Below are 24,225 nucleotides of genomic sequence, written 5' to 3'. Positions count from 1 at the left end.
TATTCAAAATGAATAATAAGAGAGGTAGGAAAAAGGAAACAGATAAAAGGGATTGGAAGTAGCCCTCCTCTAATGCACCACTTCTCTGTATGTGTGTGCGCATCCAGACTTATTAACGATGTCAACAGCAGGGGTTACTTGTTACAGACAGGAACCATGCCAACAGGCAGCTGTCAATCATGAGAGACGTGTAAGAACCCCACTGTCCAGCAGAGAGCCCTCAGTCACGATCACACACTGACCGACAGCCTTTTGAACTGCTCGAGCGAACAAAATACAAGACGACATTTAGACTAGTGATATCAATACCTGTTTTTGAGGTAAAAATTGGACAGAAATGATTTTTTCTTTTATTTACAAATAAAGATGAATGTTTTTAACCATTCCGACATCAAACATAATCATCTAATAAATGGTGAACAGAAACTATGTGGAGCAGATGCATCCACGAACAAAGTTAAAATCCTTCAAAAATACATCCTTGCATTTCATAGATGACACAAAATAACTGCTAAACAAGATCTCCAAGGTTTGCAAAACTCAAAGTAAATGTGCTCCATTTTACTCATATGCAGTCTGTGAAGTGTCAACTGACTTTAGTAGGAGAGGTAAAGGAAAGTTTAGATTAAAAAAAAAAAAAGTTAAACATGGCGTAAGCATTTACCTTATCACCCCGGGTCTGCACTATGAATGGAGGAGAGTGGCTGCACTGTAAATTAGCTTGGCACTGAATGGCCCCCATCTCACAGACATAGTGCAGTGAGTGCTAACACAGATGTCGAGGGCTCATTTACAAAAGCCAGGGTGCTGTGTTGAGCCAGTGGCCCAGAGTGAGTCGACAGCGCTTTTCTCACAAATATTGGTTCTGCCGCCACAGCTCAGCTTGGCTCAGCCCAGCTCCCACTGAGTAGGAACTGGGCAGGGAAAGAAGAAGGGAGGGAGAAAAAGAAGAGGATGACAGTTTTCCCAGCCTCAGCCCAGGGAGTCAGGTTTTTTCGCTGACTGGTGTTGCAAGCGTGGCCAGCTCTTCTGTCAGCACTTTCCTCTCCTTCATCTTCACGCGCACAGCCTCCATTAGCTGGCCGACAGAGGGGATCTGCAGGGGACGGGAAAGACAGAAAGAGGGTGTGGGGGTAGAAGGAGTTTGAGAAAATGAGGAAAACACACAAATGCACCTCTATTAAAAAGAAGTCTGATTTTTGACACCTGGCAGCTTTTCATTGTGCCTGTTTGCTGTTTTATGAAACAAGAGAACCCCGGATGGGGCCTGAAGACTTGTGAAACTTCTGAGGGACTATCTATGCTGAGCGTTCTGACAAAGCAGGCAACAGAGCAGCCGTTTCAGAGCCAAACTTCCATTTCTGATCAGTAACAATGCTTGTCTATGGAAACATAAATGAAATGTTCACATGTTTTCCCACATGATCATCTGTACATTTATATGGTGGCTGTTTCTCTTGCTTATCCTTTAAGTAGAATGTTTGTAAATTAGTCTCCAATCTTACACTGAAACAGTGTCAAAAGTTAAGAGGAGTTAACAGGAGGAAATACTATAGTGATCAAAAACTTTTAATACACATATAAACATATGAATGAATGAATATATATATATATATATATATATAAAACAAAAAACAAACAAACAAAAAAGACAAAAACTAAATCTATCCTTTAGCTACAGAAAAATGGCATCCACTGCCCTGTTTTTATGGAGTTGATCACATACTATACTTTCCCTGGAACCTTAAGTTGATCATTTTAAAACAGAAGTGACTCAAGGATTGTTTATTGTCTGAATGACTGGATGGTTACAATGCTGGGAAGACTGGAAGACTACGATCGATGGCCACTAAATCTTCTACAATAACAAGACTCAATCATGAAGGAACTTCTTAAATATGTGCTTTTTGCTATGGAAACAGTAGAACAGTATAAATAATGAAGCCACTGGTCTCATCTCTGAGTTTTGGCTAATTTAGTTTTTCCTGTGAACTGGCAGAATTTATCATCATTAATTCACCTGATTAAAGGCAACCACTTAGATTATATCACCCAGAAATTTTGCTGTACAATCTTAAATTTTTGTTTAAAAGCAAAATAAAAGCAATTCCTGAATCACATGGTATTTGGCAATACTAGGTATGCACGATAACAGGAAATTATTACGTCATTCTGATAAGTCTGATATCATAATGACTTGCCCTGATAACATATATATTTTTGTCAGCACGGCAGAGCTCCGCTTATTCTATGAGACCTGAAAGGTCTGCAGTGAATGCTGCATTCATGTGACGTTGGCATAAAAAGAGAAAATCTTTCTGACTGGAAAAATGTTAAGAATAATCCCTCATGTTGGAAGACAAGTCGTTAAAACTCGGTCATAGTTTTGGTAGTTTTTAAATTTGTTATCTAACCAGAAAACTGACTGAGTTACTGACTTGAACCGACATCCAGTGTATTTTTCAACATGTTACAATAGAAGCGTGAACTTGAAGAGGCTGGAAGCACAACTAGCAAACGTGGGAATAGGGAATTCCCATCACCCCATGAATGCAGCACCACCAGCATGCAGCACAGCGTGCTTACGTTTGACAACAGAGAACATGGCGTCGGTAGTGTGGGAATTCTTCAAAGTTTCCAAAGAAGACAGTTCGCTGGTTATTTGTAATAACTGTTCCAAACAAGTTCCATGAGGAGGGAAAAGCAGCGCGAGCTGCAATACTACAAACCTGATCAGTCACCTGAAACCCAGACCCATGGGCTAAGGCTATTGAAGATTTAATCATGGAAATAATGGTATTTGATGACCAGCACTTTGCCCTTGTTGAGGACAGAGACTTTTCTCGTCTGATTCATCACTTGAAGCCACGGTTAACAATGCCAAGCAGCCACTACTTTGCTGATGTGTGCCCTCCATCCAAGTGTGATGCTATTGCCAAATGTATTCACACAAATCAAATAGTTCTGTTTGATATCTTCATATAAACTGTGAAAAGTGTTTTAGGTTTTGTTAGTATTGATGTAATGTTCTTAAGTGTGTTTGTTATCAATTACTAGTTATCGTATGAAAGTGATCAGTATTGGTTTAAAAAATTATTGACATGCATCCCTTGGCAATATAGGATAACAGGTACTTATCTCTGGAGTTAGAGTGGGAGGTTGAATGATTTGAAACTTTTAGCAATCAACCCCCCCCCCCAAAACAAACAAACAAAAAAAAACATGGTGAGTGAGTACTGTAGAAACTTAGTCTTTCTGCCCCCCAGACACCTTCTATTCTTCATTATAGGTAACAGGAACAGGGAGCACAAGGATGTGTGTGTTGCTAAGTGTGTGCAAAAGTGTGTGTGAATGTATATTGCTGCATGTGTGCAGCAGGAAGTCGACTCCAGCAGCAGTGGATGCATCAAAAACACGGCACTATTCCTGAGAGCCACTACACCGAAGTAACTGCTGAGACATCTTCCTCTGACTCTGTCCTCCAGGGAAGACTCACTCTGTCTCACGCACACACTTACATAGGCGCACACACACACACACATATTTCCTAATCAGCTAATTGCACTTAGAGCCACTAACTATGCAAACAAACCCACTAAAATAGACACAGCTACAACACAGGGCTCTGTGGGACAGCAAAATGGGAGACTGGATCATTAAAAGTCCTGATAAGGGGGATATGCGTAAACAACATTAACAGGTAAACATGATATAAATAAACCTAACATGTAAGCTCAAGCTTCACAAGATGTTTAAAGCGTAAAAACAAAATCCATTGTAAGTATATAAGGACATAAAGAAAAAAAAGACACAGCAGAGGCTCCATTTAGACACTACTCAGGGATTTTGAGCTTAATTACTGCCATTTCAAGCCCTCAGATAAAAGTAGCTGTCTTTATTTCTTCATGGGACTAAAGATAAGAATGACACCTTTATTGTCATTGCACTGATGTTCAATGTAAACTAAAACAGCAATTATTACAACTACAGGAACCCTTTACAATCTTTGAAAGGTTTGATGACAGTTAATATTCTGCAAGTAATTATGTGTGTGAACTTCATGGTGCTTTGGTTTTCATGAATTCCATTTGTTTTAATATTTGATTCTTTTTCTGTGATTTGCCATCTACATCGTCCACATGCTCACAAACAGGACGAGCATGACCATCACCCCCTTTTATCTAACTGCCACATTGACTGGGGACTGCTACCCTGCAGGATGGTTAAAGGTAAGCTCTTATGCAGCTGCTCTACGGGATCCCCTGGGCTGCTTAAGGCAGTGTTAAGAACTGGCACTAATATTATGCTACAGTTGATTTAACTGGGCCCCTGTCCCCTTTGGCAGAACCATCACCAGAACTAGCGCTGAGCAACACAACCACTGTCTCACAAGAGGCCCTGTCCCCTTTGGCAACGCAAAAAAAGCTACTGTAGCATTAAGCCATGCTAACTTGCATCCATTACTATTCAACAGGCCCTGCAGAGCAGACCTTTTCTCAAGATATGATTTCATGACCATATAAAGCCACAGTCACTGACAAGCTTGTGTGCGTGTGTATGCATGTATCTATATCTATATCTATATATTTCTATATGTGTGTGTGTGTGTGTGTGTGTGATGCAAGAACAGGGGCTGCAAGCAAAAAGTGTTTTTATGAGCCAATTAAATGACACCACCTTCCAATGGCCTGGGGCACACCTGAAGGCAAGGATCAGCTCAAAGTTACAGCACTCTGGTGACCATTGTGTGATAGTGGTATTACACACAAGAACTTTCCCTTTTTTTCTTCTTTTTTTCTTACATAAAAGATAGATCATTTCATCTCTTTTGTCTTCTCCCCAGAACAGTTTGGCACAATTATTTCCAAGAGCCCAATTTGTAAGTTGCCGTAGACACTGTGTCAGGCAGGTGGATGTCTAAATGAGGAGGGAGGGGAAATCACAGTGCCTATAGATCAAATCAAACTTTATTTATACAGCACTTTTCAGATAAAAGAAACTCAAAATGTTTAAAACAAAACAAGAGATATAAAAGGGCACATCTGCATTTAATCAGCAAACTGTCTTTTCACAAACATTCACTAGTCAACAAATACGTAGAAATAAGTAGATGTAAATGCTCAACTTAAAAGCTCTACAGTATGATAAAAGCAACATTTATCTCCTTTGGAAGTTTTACAGGAGTGTTAATGTGTAACTCTAATAACAAAACTTTCATGCAGTTTGCAAATGAATAAATAATGGTTTGAACTACTGATAGATAATAACCACAAGAGCTATACAGACTAACTTGTACAATAAGAGTGTTTTAGAATGCCAAAGGTTACCTGCAATGGATATTTGTCCCTTGCTTGTGTGTGATCTCCAATCTAGGCCACTAGTCAAGGTAAAGGAGAGGTGGTTTCACAAAGGGGGGAAAACAGTCTTTGATCTTTGATCCTCTCACTTTTGTTTGAAAATCAAATTTATTAAACTGGGGAATAACAACAGCATGATAAGTAGATTAAAAAAAGCACAAAGGCACCCTACTAAAAAGTCTTGCATTTGATTATCTCCAATAATGAATATGTCACATTAGCAAAGAGGGGCTCAGGTAAGAAAATCACAAAAGCACCGACAAGCCTATTCTCTTGCTCTTCTTTGTAATTACCTTCCCCTGCAGCAGAGATCCCACTCTTTTTCTCCCCTTTAGACCACTAGGGACTGATATGAAAGGGAATTGGACACCTGGGGCCACAAATACTGTAATTAAAAATCTCTCATTTTCTTGATAAGTTGTGTGGAAACATCATTTCAATGTGCAACATGCATTTGTTAGGGATCTGACCTAAATACACTCAAGATTAAACACAAAAAAAGCACCGGGTCTTTGTTTCAGGCTCCTGCTCATTAGGTGAGAAAATGAGGTGATTCAGCCATGATACAAAGTATAAATATAGAAAGGTGATATCCATAAAAAAGAGATGCAACCTTTAGGTAGAATTCAGCAATAGAGAACATAACAACTTAATAGTAAGGCTCACTGACCAAGGTAATGTACTGAGACGCCCTCATGAACAGTGGCTCTGCTGGCAGCAAACTCACAAAATTAAAAAAGATATGAAGTGTAATTGCCCTTCAATGGTTGTCGAGTGATAGGTGCAATTTAGGTGCAACCAAACTGCTCAGAAAAAAACAAAACAAAAAAAATTTAGGTGAAATCAAACTGTTTAGAAAAAAAAAAACAAAAACAAAAAACAGCATGCTTCAAATATAATAAACTGTCTATTGACCTGGCCCCTTTTCACAACTATAATGACCTGGAATATGCCATGTGCAGGACTCTAGCCTGCCCATACTCGTTGTAGTACAAAAAAACAACAGAAACATGCTAAATCTGTTTGGATTTATTTGAAATATAAGCTAAACAAATCTAAAGAGTCTCTCTGCTCTCTGATATAAACACAAACTTCACCCACTTTTCTCTAGAGAAACCCCTTCTCAGTCCCCACTACTGATCCAGTGACATATTTACAATACAAAGGCTCAGTTCGAGTCCCCTCCACACACATAAAACATATTTACAGAGAGTGGCTGATTTAATTAGCTCAATCATTAAATGAGGCTTAATTAGTCACTTTCCTTCAGAGAGAAGTGTGGGACTCTGAGCTGTTCCTTGTCATTACAGCAGTATAATGAGCCACACAGCACAATTCGCTACCCCTCACCCTCACAGCACCAACAACAAAAAAGTTTCTCTGCACATTAGAACTGCAAGGAAACACAGCCACTGATGTGTTGAAAACCATGTGTTAATAACATAAAATCCCAAGGAAATACCAATATATTGAAAAGTCTCCCCAAGAAGTGACATGAATACAGGCTGCTATTTAACACTGTTTACCATTGTAGACAGACTGCGACAGAAAAAAACTCCCTCAAGTTTGATTTTAAATTACAGGAATTATCAGAGCCCTGGAGACCGCCCATGAATGCTTTTGATGTTTTATAAAAAGTCCAATCCAGATTGGTCCGGCCTGTCTCCACCACTATCCTAACATAATGCTCACCTGCTTGTTACAGCTTGGAGGCTGATAAGAAGTGATGCTTGTACGTCTCCCCGGGGTGTGATTGTGAGGTAAATATTAGCAGGCCCTCAGCGCCTTCCCACACCAGTAAAGCAAACCACTGTCCTCTCATAAAGGAATCAACAGTCAATGACTTTTTAAATGTTATTATGCTGTCATGAGGTTTGAGATAGGTATGTGCGTACAAAATGAGTCTGAAAAATTATCTTGAGGGAACGTGTGTTTGTGTGCACGTACACTAACTCGTCTTGTTCATTATTGGCCAGCAGCAGAAGCCAGTCATTTCCCTGTCTTCATAAAGACTTGGCCCATTAAATTCTACCTCCAGTCAATAATTAGGACTCCACAAATAAACCATAGGCAATTAAATCAATGCTTCCCCGGACCAGTGCCCGAAATCCCATGGCCCACATGGACACTCCATCTTCACTGCTGGCCTTATTCATGATGGTAGGTTGTAGAGGAACCACACAGTACACCCCCTGGTCTGCTCACAATTATTAGGTAGCATTGTCCCTTGATCTTAGGTATGAAGTGCTGCTTATGGTGGCTCTCTCCTGAGAGACAAAGGGTTTAATTTCATTAACTCATCAGTGGAGGTGAGGATGGAGGAAATGAATGCAATGTTTCATTTCGTTTTGAGTGGACATGCGGGAAAGCAATGAAGGGAAGCTAAAAAAAAATCTATGGCACTTCTCTGCCATGAGGGGAGCAGTAAACCAGCACCCACATGATCACATCTCTATATCTGCAACATTCAGTTTTCTATTATTGCCCTCTCTTTCTTGTTATGTTGACATGTGGCAGTGCATGACAGTGATTGTGAACAATAGCTGGCAGATACACACGGACACCTCTCTGGAAGTCTTCAGATTTGCAACCACACAAACACACACAGACACGCAGAGTGAGTGATGGGTTTGCTATTGACAGGGCCACTGAGATAATAAAGTGCTGTCCCACTGGCAGCTCCATTAGGCACTGACAGTGACAAGATGAGGCTGTTGTGAGTGTGCACATGCACACACAAATATGTACACATACCCCAGCGCACACACACATAGATGGACATATCCTCATCCTCTTTCAGTGACAGACCAGCCAGTTAAGGACATGGATCTCTCTCATCTTTCCTTTCACTGGGTCTATTTTTGTCTCTGTGTCTTTTTATCTGAAGAAGTGTGTGTGAGTGCAGCTCTCAGTATGATCATATCACTACTAGGAAAGAGTGTTATTAGTGTCACAGCCTCGGTGACAGGCCAGGCCATTACACCTCATAGATGTTCTGCTTGGTGAGCCTTTCATAAGCTATGAAGAGAGTAGAGAAACTAAGGGTAATGATGTGAAACTCCTTGAAGTGTCTGAGTTCACTAAAAAGAAAAGGTTGGCTTCCAAGCAACAGCCTACACATGGCACATTCACATTCTCTTGGTGGTCTTAAAAATGTAACATTTAGAAATCTGTCTTAATAAACATAAAAAAAACAGTGCAAGCATCTTCAGAGAGTTCCTCTGTCGTCCTGCCATGTGGGAAGTCGCATCATCTTCCAAAAATGATGAAAAATGACAGGTAGAAAAAAGGCTTGGTGTCCACTTGATGTGACAATAATATTTCAGAAACTAGAGAGTGAGAGAAAAACACAAGCCAGAGAGGAGAAAATATATATAAATAAATAAAAAACAGAACAAGATGGACTTGAAAGGGGAAAGAAAAACTCTGATTCAGTGAAGGGGGATGACTGCGGTGGTCCCAGCGGTCCCCATAGGGACCTGGGGGCAAGTCTCAGCCTTGTCATACTCGGCTCTCCTCCTCCTCCTCCTCCTCCACTCTGCACACCAGCTTCAGCACCCCCCCACCCCCCCAAACTCCACCTCCCCTGTTCTGCCCACGGAAAACGTCGATAGCAGGCTGCCGGTGCCGAGGTCTCTGGTGGACACTAGCTCATTCTCCCGGCATCGACAGGCCCGCCAAATCAATATTTAGTTCCCCACTAACAAGCTGCCTCGGGGTCTGAGCCAGAAAGAGAGGGAGAGAAAGAGAGGAATGCGGGACAGAGGAGGATGGCAAAGAGAGACAGAGCAGGGAGTGAGAGCTGTCCAGCTAGAAGGGAAAAACATGGATTCAGTGGAGTGGTGTGTGCGTGTTAGTGTGGGAGGGGGAGAGGAAGGTGGAAAGGTCAGAAGAAGATCTGGGGAACAAGAGAACAGTGTCTGGTGTGTGTCGTGGTGCGGAGGCGACGCATGAGTGCCTGCAGCAGCTGCTGACATGAACACAGACAAGACACACATACACATTCAACACTCTCAATCATACACGTATCACAGCGAGCAGACGTTGACAGTGCTCGAGCAAAGCTCCAGCAGAGCACTCACAGATGAGTGGCTGTGTGCACACAAAGGCTCTAACAGTGAAGATGTACATGCCTTTCTTTGTTTAATCTTTTGCATCATTGTTTTTTTTAGCCTGAAGCAGGATCATTTGGGTGGGAACTAAAATTTATCCTTGATTTACTGTATTTGCGTGAACCTGATGCCCTGTTTTTTCTGCACTTAGACTGACAAAGCAATATATATATATATATATATATATAGCCCACTAGGCTTGTATATACAGAAATGCAAGCACCTTGAGATAAAACTTGAAAACTTACATCAACCTTCAGTGAAGAAAACAGAAAAAGAAAAAACAAAACAAAAACAAACAAAAAACTTAGTATATTTATTATTGGTAGACAATACATAATTACTAATCCTAAAATTAAGAGAAAATGATGAACTCAACTATTTAAAGCTAATTCTTTAGTAAATGAAGCAGCTATCTATTTTTTTAAGCATCTAATTTTCTTTGTCTTAAAATGAGTCCAGGCTTCCTTAACAAATAGTACTTCTGCTATAACTGCTTTCTCCTTGTCAGTGACATTCTGCTTAATGTAATAACAACTTTCATTAATGAAGGTGAAAAGCAAATATGCTTTTTTAATTAAATGAAGCAAACTGCTTACAGTTCCACATGCAATCAGTCTTAGTAGGAAATAAAACATATCCTGGTTTTTGCACAATTATTCGCTTTAAGAGAGTATCACACTTTCCCACATCAGTGTGTGTGGTAAGGCAGCACAATGATAACAAATCCTGTAATTTTCAAAACCTGAAAAGTAGAATATTATTCATCCTGATCAACAGTTTTGTTTGTACAGCAGTCTTCTTATTTGGCTCACTGAATGTTTGTTTATTAAAGAAATTACACTTGATCTATTCTTCTGTCAGTGGGTCACCATGAGAAAAGCAGGCATAATGTGAGGTGTGCAATTAGTAAAAAAAAAAACAAACAAACAAAAAAAACAAAAAACAAAAACATTGGGCATTATTTAAAATGTAACATAACTGCAGATGGGTGACCCTCACCTTCTGTTGGAGGATGAGGTTAAAGTGGTCCATCCACTCCTGGTCTCTGGAACTCTCTGTGCAGGCTGCTGTTATCTGAAACTGCATCAAACACATATCACTGTATTTCAATGATAGATTAAAGTTAAAAAAAAAAAAAAAACAACACAATGACAGAGCATCATTATAATATTTTGAGAAAACAGTTTTAACATATAAAAAGAATATTAGCAATCTGCATTTGGATGACAAAAATAACAAGCCAGCCAGTGTGTTGTTTCCAGAGGGGACACGCCACATTATTTTAAACTGGCCTCTTTGAGTTTGCTGCTTAAGGGCAGAAGTGTAACATCACACCTGGTAGGACCTTGAGGAAGCTCTCTAGAGACTCAGTGGCAGGGTATGCCAGTACACCTTTGCATTCTACTCTTCTGTAAAGACCTTAAAGAAAGGTAGCCTTGTTACTACTAATGAACAGGGTGAAGAGCAACCGCATGGCCATGTACACCTCAGCATTTATGTATAACCTCTTCACTTCAAACCCCTAGTGTTGCCACTTGAAATTATGTGACGAGCCTTTTAATGCCTCCTGGGGACACAGGAAGGGCAGGAGGGGAGAGGTGTACATGTGTGTGCTTGAATTAAAATGTTTCTACCCCTCCAGAATGGTGGACCTTAAAGGCAAAAACCTTTCTGCAAAGATGTTTGTGTGGATATTACACAACATGCACTTATAAGGCTATATGACCACTACTCCCTGATTCCTAAAAGAGTTCTTAAAAAAAAGGCAGGGCTAATGTGAAGAATTAGGATTGGGCCAAAGTCTAATATCACTCCTCCAACTTGTCAAAGGTAAGTTTTGAGTGCAGTTTGTGTGCAGTTTGTGTGTATGGCTGTCTGTTAGCAAGTTTATGGAAAATTCAGCATTTAATAAAACTGGAGTAAAGGCAAAGGAAGAATCCATAAAACATTGGTGGCAATCTGGATAACTCTTCTCAAATCTGAGATTGGTATTTGAAACATCAGTTGCCTTGACTTTTCTTCATGACATACCCAATAGGATTAACATTTTTGCACTGAACAAGCTCCATCCCATAGGCTGGTTTATCCCTGTCAACCTTAATGAAAGCCTGCAAGGGCCAGATTACTGACTATACACAAAAGATAAATGCAGCCATCATGATGCCAAACATTGCTTTGTGGACTGCTATTAGTCTCAAAACATTTTGACCAAAGATAGCTTTTTTTTTTTTTTTTTTAACCGGATGTGATAAGTGAGTAGTGGGAAAACAGGTACATCATCACAGCCTAATGTTTAAAATTGTGAAGTTTTTTTATTCTTTTTCATCTCACTCTATAGCCACAGTTCACATATTTAAACTTTATGCACAGAAAAAAATAATGCAGCAGATGACTTAAACTAATGAGATCAACAATCTACTACAAGTAGAGCCTTTTAATGAATGTGAGCTGCCAGAGCGGAACATTGTCACACAGTAAAACCCATCTGTTGTTGCCAGAACAGGATGTTGGACTGGTTATAGCTTTTGCATTCTGGCCATGAATGCATGAGTCTTAAAATCTTGTTGTTCTTGTATGATCATCCCTCTATGATCTTTGGTGAGAACACCAGTGCTGGATTGCGTTTATTAGGTAAAGTTTCAAAGAGCAAGTGTACATTTAAAAAGAAAACTGAGACAGAGCAGTTCCACTGAAATCTCTCAAAACACAAGTGAACGTGGTTTGTGAAAGACGGTATGTGTGTAAGGGTAAGTTTGCTTGTCCACCCTCAGCAGATATATAACAAACAACTACCAAGGGTGGACAAGCACACTTACTCTTACACACATACACTCTTTCACAAAACATGTTCACCCTTGGTAGATATATAACAAACAACTGACCCTTTATCTTACATTAGGGTGCAAAACGAACTGGCCTGGCAATTATAGCCTTATTACAACTGGATCATTAGCTCCACAACAAGTTGTCCAGGGAGTCTAGAGCTGCTCAGGCCTTTCTACTGCTGTTACACACACTGGATGAACAGAGGGAAATAATTGTGAGCAGTATGATACAAATGAGTAAATATCAGTAGGGTGTGTATTGTTCAGCAAACTTTCAAACCCTCTTTACATTAACTAGCTGCTATCATTTCAGATAAGTGTTCAAGTCTGTAACTGATCTGTGAAGTAGCTTTAAAGGCTTATTTATGATTTCAAAAGCTTTGGCTATGCATTAAAAAAGTAAATAAAAACATTATAAATGTGTAATTTTTGTGCAGTAACAATTGAACAAATTATGACTAATAATATTAATTTAGATAAAATATAAAGTTATAGAAAATATACAGTATTTGGAAAAGGTGGACTTTATTACATGAAGGTCATCGGTTCCCAAAAATTCCTCCAGAATATGACCACCACTAGGCAAAACGTAACTTTACTAAGCATGAAATTAACAAAATTCATTGATCTCTAAATAACGTACCAGTGCACCCAAGAGCTGACAACTTCTACTTCTTCTCTTCTACTTCTGCTTTTGATGGGCAAGTTCTGGCAATCTAAAAGTCTAAATTGTGGGTAAATTTTTTCTTGGAAGAAAAAGGAAAATTGTAGCATACCTTTGAAACCTAAACCTTTATCTGTCATTGTTATTACAGAACCAAGTGAATAATAAACACACTCGATTTGGGAGTTATTGAGCACTGTTAGGACAACCTGACAACATTGTACCCATCCTCAAATTGAATTAAATTACAAAACTAGAAAGACTGTGTAGACATAAAACACAAGATCTGACTAAAGTTTCTTTTTTTTATGTATATCAGTTAGTTCTAACAAAAATCTAAACAATTTCCACAAGGGTTAAAATACAGTTAAATGTAAAGTGTAAAGAAGTTATTTACAAAAAATCTGCCAGATCAAAGTGTTTCTAGTTAACTTTATTTTGAGCTGCTAACTCTTCAAAGCTGAAATCTACTTAAAAACAACTGCCAATCAAGTCTTTCAAATTGTCAAATGGGAGTTTTTGTTAGTAAAAAAATGACATATTTTCTGTCTGGGTCACTGCCACACATATACAAGTTTGTAGACCTGTGAGAAGCTCTTTGGCATAATGCATTCATATTCCATTTTCTTACCTTTATCCATCAAATCAGTTCCATATTTCACCTTTTACACTCATTAACTTTAATTCAAGCCTAGAAAAGACGAAACAGATAAATACACTAATATTAAGGCATCAAAAGCCCCTCATTGACAATCATTAATGTGAAAAAGGATATAATTAGTTAGAAGATTAGGGTGATCTCACCCACAAAGGCTTACGCTCTGATGAGGAGATTTTTGTCAAATAAAAAACCATTCTCTGTCATGCACTGGGTGGAGTTGTGCAGGAAAGGGCTAAAATTGGTTTCAAGTGTGAGTAAGTGCCTGGTGCACCCTCTCTAATCTTGTGATAGATGGGAGGAAGTCCCCGGGGATGTAAGGCTGATTGTAACATGGTTGTTAATTGATGACATGGCTGGGAATGATCTATGGCAGGTAGAGGGTCCACCAAGTTGGAAAAGAGTTTGAAACAACTTTGCAAGCAGACAATACCAAAGAATTTTCAATTCAATGACTAGTTTTACCTGAAAGAGAGAAGTTGTCCACTCACTCAAGTTGTGCCATATTAAATCTTGGATAAAGTTGACAGGCGCTGTAGGTGTTTTTGATAGAGTCTAGATTGAAAACACTGGCTTTAAACCAGGTGCCACATCCTTCTCTACAGTACTCTAACTTCCAGACTTATTAAAGACATGTCTGTGGGTTTCAGCTTTTACAAAAGTGCGTGTCTGCCCTTGCCTATTTGCCCAGATCTAGCAACCCATCAATTAAAGGTCAGACAAAAGCAGAGATTTCAAGTGAAGCTAAATACTGCTAGATATACGTGAAATGAACCAAGGAGCTGCTATTTCACCAATGCCAATCTACAGTACCGGCATTGCTTACTATCAGAGCAAAGTAGCTTCTTGCCAATGATTTAGTTTTAATTGACACAGAAGACATCCAAAGCTATGATTTGATATTGATGATATAATGTCTTGTCTAGTTCCAAGTGCAATCACCTACAACTTTTAGGATGCTTGAAATTTTATAGCAAAGGAAATCTTTTTTCCAGGTATGGTGAGTGCTCTGAGGGCAATCTAAAGAAGATAAAGTTCCACAAGTTAGCATTAGTACTAAATGTTGAACCACTGTCCCTTGGCCTTACCTGATCTGTTTCCATTATATCAGCAAGATCATTCTCTGACATATTGAGGATGGAGGCAGCAATGGACTTGGCTTTGATCATAGACTTGGCTGCAGGGCCGCTCTTTGCTGCCACAGTGTTGGCCTGCCTCAACCTCCTCCTCTTCATCAACTGCTGTTTGACCTCTTGAACGTCTAAAAGTATTTCACTGGCCAGAGTCTAAAGGGGAGGAGAAACAGAATTTAAAAAAAAAAAAAGAAGAAGAAAAAAAAAAGAGGATGATGAAATGGATATAGAAAAACAAGAGGGATAGCTCTGCCTGGCAGATGAATAAATGAAATTGATCAAGCATGCGCCAGAGAGGCCTAGTACATTATGGAGGAATATTGAGTTTGACACACTCAGATTCTCTTCGGTTTCGCCTCACGTTCCCCTTTAGGAATGTGGACCTGAGGGTTTGTTACTCTGTCGATTGAAAGCTGAGGGAACAAGGCTTTGATATTAAACAAACCCAGAGTTTTGCTAAATTCTCTATAGATAGAGAATCATGCATCAGAGAGAGCGAGAGACAGGGAGCTACTGAAGATACAACCATTCATTTATTTATTTGCTTTCTGAGTGTCTCACAGTACAACAGGGCAGCATAACACTGTTAATAATTAAGCTATGAGGGGCTGTTTCAAATGGTGCCCGAGTGGATGGCAAGCAAGAAGAGAAAGGCCTGGCATGGCACAGTTGTCGGGCACTAAATGGGAGTTTGCTCTAAATACAGAGAGACAATTAAATGTTAAATCTGCCACTGTACACGAGAAAGCCAATAAAGTAAACTCCCCTTTGCTTCATTTTGAGATTATTGATCGAGGCAATAATGTTCTGTATCATTCCCTTGTAAGCCTGCTGAAAAGCTGACCTTGGATAGATGGTCAGATGAGTGGAAGCTAGAGACAGTAGAACTTGCTGTACACAAAAACAAAATACACACATAGAAAAAGAAAAACAATAAAGGAATGACTTGTTTTAGAACAGAAGGTAAGAAGTAGAAAGCTGATTTATAGTGCTTCACACATGGTCACAATTTAGTATAAACATGAAAAGCCCTCAAACTAAAGCAAGAGTGTTGAATGGTAGCAAAGATCTTCACTTCTGTCATTTTTCCACACAGGTATACCAGGTGCAGCTTCCAATGAAGGCTTAAAGTAGACAGTATGAGCCATGTGTCTATAAGAATGATTAAATACATGTGTCCCAGACTTTTAGAAATCAAAGGAAATGTTTGTTAATATGTTAAAACGGTCTAGTTTCTGATTATTTTTTCTTTCATTTGACTACTGCTGCTATGGCCAAACTAAAAATAAACAGGTGCGAGTTATACATAAAGATTCGGGTGACCCATTCACGTTTGAGCAATCATTTCTTAAGATAATTGGGTCACATTATGGTTAAATAAAGTTTCAGCTTTCAAATAGACTTCTGTTTCCACTTGAGGGTCAATATTCAGAGGGAAAAACAAAAATCACAAACCTCATTTGTCTCCTGATAAAGAAAAGCAGCTTTAGTTCATTTTGGTGGTCTGAGAGCAGCGTTTACCCCAAAGGAATACACAGCTCATTAGCTAGGAGTTGGAGATCCTATTATTTTATTTGCAGCCTTATAGATATTTACTGTCACTAACCAGGGATTAAATTCAATTGCTAAAACCCCTGCAAGTGGAATAATCTAGAAAGAGATTAAGGGGTTATTCTATCACTCATTTTTAACCCTTAAAAGATAGATGGGATGGGTGAATGTGAGCATTCACACACAAAAGCTATTAAAATACAAGAAATGCAAGTACATTGTGTGTGTGTGTGTGTGTGTGTGTGTGCACTCTGAGACTGGAGAGTCCCCCAAACACTGTAGTCAGTGGGCCAATTTAGCTGAGATGCGGATTAGAGTGTTGAGATAGGGATCAAATGAGCAGAGAAAAGATATCCTCTTAAAGAACTTGCGACCACAACAAAACTATTCACGCACACAAGGACATAAATGGCCTTTCAAGATCATAAAGAGCAGAGCAGAGAGAGAAAATGCTTTAATCTTTGTCAGAAGCACTGACTTGGAGAAACTCCAATTTAGCAGTCATTATATACCCCCACAAACTTAAATGAGGTTTACTGCAGAATCAGCTTTCATGAATGTTTTAAAGTTAAATGGATGCTGTCAGATAAATATGTTGTTACATCACTGCTTCATAGTCTTGTATATTTACATCAAGTTCTACAGCAATGTCATCTAATTATAATAAGAAAAAATAGACTTAACAAACCTCTAAAGCACATTTGTATTCCACTAAAAAAATATACTGCCTAAACTTTTCTTTTTTGCAGCGTTGACAAGCCAAAATATTCTTAGGAAGACAATAATCTCAGTGTGAGTAATCTTTCTGCTGTGAAATAGTCACAACATACAGGGCCACTGTTTAGCAGTTCAAGAGCAATGCTTACAGCCTGGGGCGTGTGCAGGGGCCAGAAGGGTTTGCTGGCACACAATAAAAAAAAAAAATAAATAAATAAAAAAAACTCTTCACACAAATACACACTTGCACTACATACAGGTTCAGACAACAAAAAATGAGCTCATAAAGACACAGACACATCTACACACACAAACACACATGCAGCCCTCCGGTCCTGATCAATACATGACAAGAGTAAATCTCCTCCGGACGTCAGGCAGTCCAATCAAAGGGCTTGGTGTTCTTATAGGGGATCACAAGAGCCAGGGGGAGACAAACAATGATGTGAATCCTCAACAACACAATGGCCTCAACAGCTTAGGGTTATGGGAATGGAGAAGAGGAGTAATACAAGAGTAAGGTTTATTTCTAAATATGTATTTATAACTAAGATTTAACATTTAGTGCAGTTTTCATTTGAAGATGTTTTTTTTTGGAGAGGGGGGGGGGGGGGGGGGGGCGGGGGGGTCTTTCTAACTGTAAAACTATGTTTGAATGTCTGAGCACAACATTAGCATAAAAGGAAGGCCACTGGTTTGGGTGTTTGAAAGACATCAGAGATTGTGAAAGGAAGCTAGAGGAAGCTACAGCTACTTAAATGAATCATACAAAGACAAGCTGTTGGAATAAATCCCAAAATGTCTGTCTTGCTAGGACAAAAGCAGTCAATGTTGCTGGATTCTGTCCCCAATCTGCCACTTGATTTATGTGTGCGCAGAAAATTCTGCCATCTTTATCTATATGTCAAGCCCTTCTCTCCTTTGACAGACAGATGTCAGGTGAATAAAGGTGATGGGCAGCCTTTATCAGCCTCTGGCAGACGCGCACACAGATTGACATAGACACAACAACACTGGGTGATGGATTAGGTCCAGACAAATACAAAATAACTGTTTCCAATAAGGATTCTGCTTTCTTACAGGGGTAGTCTGTTTCATTAAACATAGGAGGGAAGTGGAAAAGTATATTGAAACATATGTAAATTTTAATAATTCTATCAAGCTATCTTCACTTAGGGGGAAACTGATTGTTGTGGCTCCAGTTAAATAAAGAAATCCCAAGGGTCTTTTTTATTATCTTTATCCCAAAAGTCTGTTGGGGGGTTCCTGATGCTTTTTCAGGCCAGGTGTGTAACTCCTCTGGAACACTCTTGATCTGGACCTAGATTGGTTTAGGTTATCTTCTAGCTGGACATTACCAGCATACATGAAGATGAAGGCATCTAGTGGAATCCTGCACCATCTTAACTAGTTCCCTTTAATGTGAAGAAGCAAGACTTTGATTCTTCGACCACTAAAATGATTCATTCATAGTTTCATCAGCTAAAAAGTTGACTGACATGCCTCAGTCTTGAGGCTTACTGAATGTTGACATTAATGAATCTGGGATCTCATTAATAGCAATATAAAAAGCTAATTTGGAGTACTTAATTTTCTAAATGTAAACAATCTACATGAAAAGAAAAATCTGTACAATAGGGAGGAAAGTGGAAAGCTCCAGAATATTCAGGATGTTGTTCAACAAAAAGTTGTGGGAAACAGAAAACATCCCACCTTCTGATTCTTTTACATTCTGAAACATGATGAAAAAAATATTCTATATAACCTTAGGGGAATAACAGCAAATGACCTAATACTGTTATTCAGTTTGCAAAAATACGCCAAAATGCAGCAGTAATTTAAGAAAAACTAAGTCCACTCTGACTGCTTCCAAAGGAATGAAGAAGGTAAGCAGCAGCCAGGTTGATAACTAATATAATCGATTTAAGTCATCACTAGCAAGTGTGAGCACCTCTATAAAAACAGGTTTTGGCAGTTTGCTAGTCTGTAGTGTTCAATTGTATGTTAATACAATGCCAAGGAGAAATATATCAGCAATCATCTCAGAGAAGTAATTCTTGCAATCGACTGTAGAAATGGTTACAAGATCATTTACATACAGTTTGATGTCAATCTTTTTACAGTGAGACATATTATTGACAAGTAGAAAGCTTTTGAGACTGTTGCTGCTGTTCCCATGAATGGATGTCTCAGAAAGTTCACTCCAAGGTCAGAGTGTGCAATGCTCAGAGGAACTGAAGAGAGAAAGAGAAAAAAAAAAACAAAAACAAAAAAAAAACACAGGAGATGCATCTCAGACTGTACAGGTTTCAGTTACAATTATAAATGTTAAAGTTCATGACAGTACAATTTGAAGAAGACTGAATAAGTTATTTCAGTTTGTTCAGAAGGACTGCCAACAGAAAGACTCTTCTAAAATCATGGCAGCAGTTTAGGTTTGAGCCAAACCTGGAGATGTTTGTTCACTTTGCACAGCAAACCTGGCAGTAATTAAGTCTGGGGAAAAAAATAAAAAAACAAAACAAAACAAAACACAAACCCCCCTCCCCACAAAAACAAGGTGTTACAGTGCCCCGTCTAAAGGGGTAGTGAACCCTAAAATGTGTTTTTTGAGCTGTAAACAACATGGTATTACTTAATTGGGATGAAAACCATCTATACTGTTGTAATTTTTTAATTTTTTTTTGTGGGTAAAAAAATGGCTCATAATGCCCCCTACAGGGTAAAAACAGGTTTTGTTTTTTGTGATGTTGCGCCATACTTGAGCTGCACTGGTGCTTCTCTACGTCATGAGAAAATTAAAAAACCTCACAGCCCCCTCCCTCCAGATGCAAATAGGCGGGTCCTTGCCTGGCAGGCATAGAAAACTGCGCCCACCAACGCAAATGAAGGGATGTGAACTTATATGGTGTAGATTTACTAGTTTCAGCCCTTTATTCTTTCATAGAGGTTCTGATTAAATAGTCCTGCAATGGGACGAACTTGTGCTTTTGAGGGGTGTAAAAGTGAGACCAGATTTAATTTGTTACCTGCTGATCCTCATCTGGCGACAGACAGCAGCTCAAATTGTAGCAGCAGCACTTCCGGCAGCTGCCACAACCTGACGCAAGACACCACAGCTTGCCAGAGCTGCTGGAGCTGTTGACAGGCCGGCGCAACAGTGCTCAGACTAATGGCTCAGACTGATACGGTTCAGGACCACCTTGTTGTGTAGCTGAGGGGATTCTAGGGGCAAAAGTCTTCCATCTCAAAGGTCGCTATGTGGTGTATGTCCTTTGTGAATCTGTATCACTTTCCATATTGCTAGTGGCTGCTGAGCTGCTGACTGTCATTCAACAATTTCTGCCTGTGTATTTACAACCCCCCCCCCCCCCGGCCCACCCCGCCCCGCCATGTTTAAGTCTTGGGTAGAATTAGATCAGTAATATGTGGGAAAAGCAGCCAATTTTAGCTATTTAAAAAAAAACAACAACAAGTAATCACATAGAAGTGTTGTACAGTCTAATTTGAAACACTCTCCTGGTACTTTCATATTGTCGGGAAATTGAGAGTACACTCACACTTTACTGGGAGCTAGAGAATATTTCCACACACACACAATATTTCCGCCAAATCTGGAACAACCATGGATCAAGTAGTGGATAGAAGGATACTATTTTACAGGATATTGCTGACACACAAACATAAGTGACAATATGTCTTTTTTTTTTTTTTTTTGGTGTCAGACTAATTCAACTTTTGTCTGGTTACCAATGCACCAAATCCTAACGGTTACTTTAGGTGAAGGACTTGCAGAAATGCATCACAGTAGTTATAATAAAACTGGCGATTAGACTATATAATCACTGGACAGAATAGTACCTTGATGAAAGAATGAAGCTGCTCCAGCTGTGAGTAAGCCTGACCAAGCTGTCTCTGAAGCTTGTCTAAGGCATGTGAGCTTTTATCTGTTAACGCCTCCATTTGCTCAGTGGCAGTCTGTTCCAGGGCAGCCAAAGCCTGCTCACTGGCTCCTACACGAGCTTGCAGAGCATGCATGCGCTGCTCCTGTAAAGACAAATAAGCAAAATTGGTCAGCTGAAATCAGATAAACAATTTTATTAGTTTTGGGGAAAAAGTAGAGAATCCACATTAGCTTGTGAAACACTTGTGAAAATAGTTTTAAAGTAGGATTTTAACATTTTTGAGTATGATGGCTCCAAGTGAGTTCAGCTAATTTGATGACATTTGGACAGATTTAGCTTAAAGCAACAGTTTCACAATTTAGTTCTTGCCACATATGGATCAGAGTCCTGAAATGCTCTGGAGATGTTCTGGACGAGTGAAATATAAGAACACAAATGTCCCCTGCATTCGTTCTGGACATTTTACAAGATTGAGAAAAATGTCCAGAAGATCAGCAGAAAGGGGAATAATTTGCAAGTCTAGCACTAATTTTCCGAGCTTTTACTGTTAATAAGACAGATAGCCTTCATATTCTGAGACCAAATCTTAGAAAAAACTCCTGCTGTTAAGCCCAAGTAGGAGCAGCAACTACAGAAAATCTGGACTGAAATGTCAGCTCATGTTCTTAAACATCTCATGCGTGAAATGGGCTCACAGACTATCTATATTAGAACTAAGTATGCTTTTGTTACAGAGAAAAAAACATTAACAAAGACAATCTTTGCCGGCACTTGAACCTGAAAGTGTGATGTGGATTTATAAAAGAAATAATTTCAGGAAAAAAGGTCTAACAATCTGTGGTTAAAGCAAATATGTGTGAATAGAGATGATATCTTTTATCTAAAACAAAGTGTCTCTAATCTTAACATGATCCATTTTGATTTGATGACTGACTTCATAAAGAAATAGATATTTTTAATAAATAGGTAATAAAAAAATATGTATACACACACACACACACACACACACATATATATATATATATATATATATACATACACACACACACACATACTGACTTGACATGGATGTGATGTGGTTGCCTTAATTGTCCATTGTGCTGTTTAGTTTATAATACAACACAGCAGTGTGGCCGTTTCTTTTTTTTTCTTGGTGGTTGTTTCTAACCTTTTTCTCAAGGTCCTCTTTTAGTTTTGAACAGGTAGCCTCATATTGGTTCTTCTCTGCTGTCGCTACATTTAACCTCCTCTTTAGAGATTCAATGAGGGCTTTCCTGTTAGTGGCTTCCTCCGTTAACGTTTTCACCTGTGGAAAAGAGTGTAAAATGCTGATGACAAGCAAAAAGGCCAAAGAAAAAAGGTAGTGGAGCTACAGTTTTTACATGAGATACTCAAATGTGCAACATGTTCATCTAAATTTTTATTTAAATCTGCTTAGTACTCACCTATTCATTGAGTAAACACTATCTTTTAGTCTTTAAGAAAATATATTCTGCACAATGACAAATATACTATAATAGTCTAGAGTCTCAGACTAATTAGACTGTTTTATGTTGAGCAGTAATGCTTTGTGCTTACCTTCTTCTCTAGCTCCTCAACTTGCTCCCGGTAACTTTTCTCCATGTCCTGCAGGAACTTCAGTCTTATCCTCAAGTCATCCACCAGCTGCCTTTTCATGTTAATGTCTCGTTCCATGTGTCCCACTCTGAATGCATGACCAAAAAATGCATGCAGAAAAACATGGCAAGGCTAAGTATGAAGTCTACACATATTCTCTCTCTTGGCAGGCACAGCCACACTTACAAAAGCTATCTACGTGGCAGACTTAATACAGACACACACAGAGACAGAGACATACATGCAAAGCTGGCAGGCACAGTGTCCCCATGCGCTACATCAGGCATGACAGCTCATTATGACAACTAAATACACTGGCATGCTGCTTGGCTAAGTGGAGGGGTGTGAAATAGGGATGCATATGTAATTCGAAATGGCATATATTAGAACAAGTGCTCTGGCAGGGAATGCCGCTGTAAGTGTGATTAGGGAGTGTTTTTTGACAAACGGCAATTCGAATCAGCAGTGACACTACTTGAGAGACTGTAATCAAGCATTTAAATGTTTATTATTTTCAGTTCAGCATTATGGAAGCCACATAAAAACACATCAGCAGGGAGACTTTGCTTGGAAGAGACTATTTATGAAGAGAATATGCTCTAAAGGTGCTTTTTATTTTTGTGTTGTTCCCTTAAGAGAGACAATGTCTCTGTCTTCTAAGCTGCTCATGTCATAACTGTTGAAAACACACACCACATGTCACTTCCCATTTCAATAATCTCCTATATTTACATGTTTAATATTCCTCAATTCTGCAGTGAGGCCTTCTTTTAAGTGGCCTAAGTGTGTTAGCATGTTTTATTCTGTTTTCATAAAAGGCAGATAGAAGGCATTTTTCATGGTTGTCTATACCTTGGGGAACTGGAACAAATAGAATAAAGATCATAAGGATGCAGTTAATTAAACGCTTTTCCTTTTTTCGTTCACTTTCAAAGATGTAGTGGCTCTCGTAGCGCGCACACACATACATCGTGCTGTGTGTGTTTTAAATAAACAGATGACGCAACACTACAGCAAATGCTTTCATGTGAGTAAATGTCCCTGCCTCTCTAGATGGATGAATGCCTGAAGGCGGACTGGTTAAATAAGTGTGAGCTTGTCCTATTGGAGTGACATTAAATTAAATGAGAGAGGAGTCTGGCCTGGGGACTTTGGGGGAGGAGGAAATAGAGCTGGCTGGTTACCCCATGGATTTGGCCATTAATGAGAAAACCCATATTGAACCTTTCAGATGACTGTCTGGTGTTGACTTAAAGACGAAGAGCAGCAATAAGAGCCCCACCAGCTCCCTCTGCCCCAATCCTAATGGCAATTAGACTGACAACATTTATTTTAGATGTTCTCCACACCCCAAAAAGAATAGAGGATAAAAAAGAATGAAGGATATATGGAGCTTCTGTTGGAGAATGTGATCTCTATTTATGAGTGTTACTGGAAAGAGAAAGAGAGCCTCAAACTATATCCCGATCACTCGCCCGTTTGTTCCCTTTGTTCTGTGCTTGTTGGCAATATTGTTCATCAAACATGCGTGTATTGTAATGATAACCGTCAGTGGTCTGAAGTATGTGTGCATAAGAGAGAGAGTGAGAGCACACTTTTCAGGCTGTGTTGTAAAGAATGAAGAGCGGGTGGATGTTTCATGTGGCTCATAGACAACAGGGCTAAAGATGAAAGAAGAAGTTT

The 24,225-nt window shown here is 39.2% G+C and overlaps 1 protein-coding gene across 2 annotated transcripts in view; it reads right to left on the bottom strand.

Annotated features, from left to right (window-relative positions):
* cntln (centlein, centrosomal protein) overlaps positions 1–24,225 on the bottom strand; it is an 87,730-nt gene continuing 63,505 nt past the window's right edge. Inside the window, exons 22-27 of one of the 2 annotated variants that reach the window (XM_041983866.1) lie at positions 22,504–22,630; positions 22,094–22,231; positions 20,882–21,067; positions 14,708–14,905; positions 10,472–10,552; positions 1–1,096 (exon numbers count right to left, since the gene is read on the bottom strand). In XM_041983866.1, the coding sequence (XP_041839800.1) occupies positions 986–1,096; positions 10,472–10,552; positions 14,708–14,905; positions 20,882–21,067; positions 22,094–22,231; positions 22,504–22,630 (841 nt within the window). In that variant the 3' untranslated portion in view covers positions 1–985. Of the gene's footprint in view, positions 1,097–10,445; positions 10,553–14,707; positions 14,906–20,881; positions 21,068–22,093; positions 22,232–22,503; positions 22,631–24,225 lie in introns of both variants that reach the window. The other variant, XM_041983867.1, reaches the window with a different exon arrangement.

Source organism: Melanotaenia boesemani, chromosome 4, assembly GCF_017639745.1.
Source record: "Melanotaenia boesemani isolate fMelBoe1 chromosome 4, fMelBoe1.pri, whole genome shotgun sequence".
NCBI lineage: Eukaryota > Metazoa > Chordata > Actinopteri > Atheriniformes > Melanotaeniidae > Melanotaenia > Melanotaenia boesemani.
Note: the sequence above shows the minus strand (reverse complement) of the source record. Positions and strands in the feature narration are given on the sequence as shown.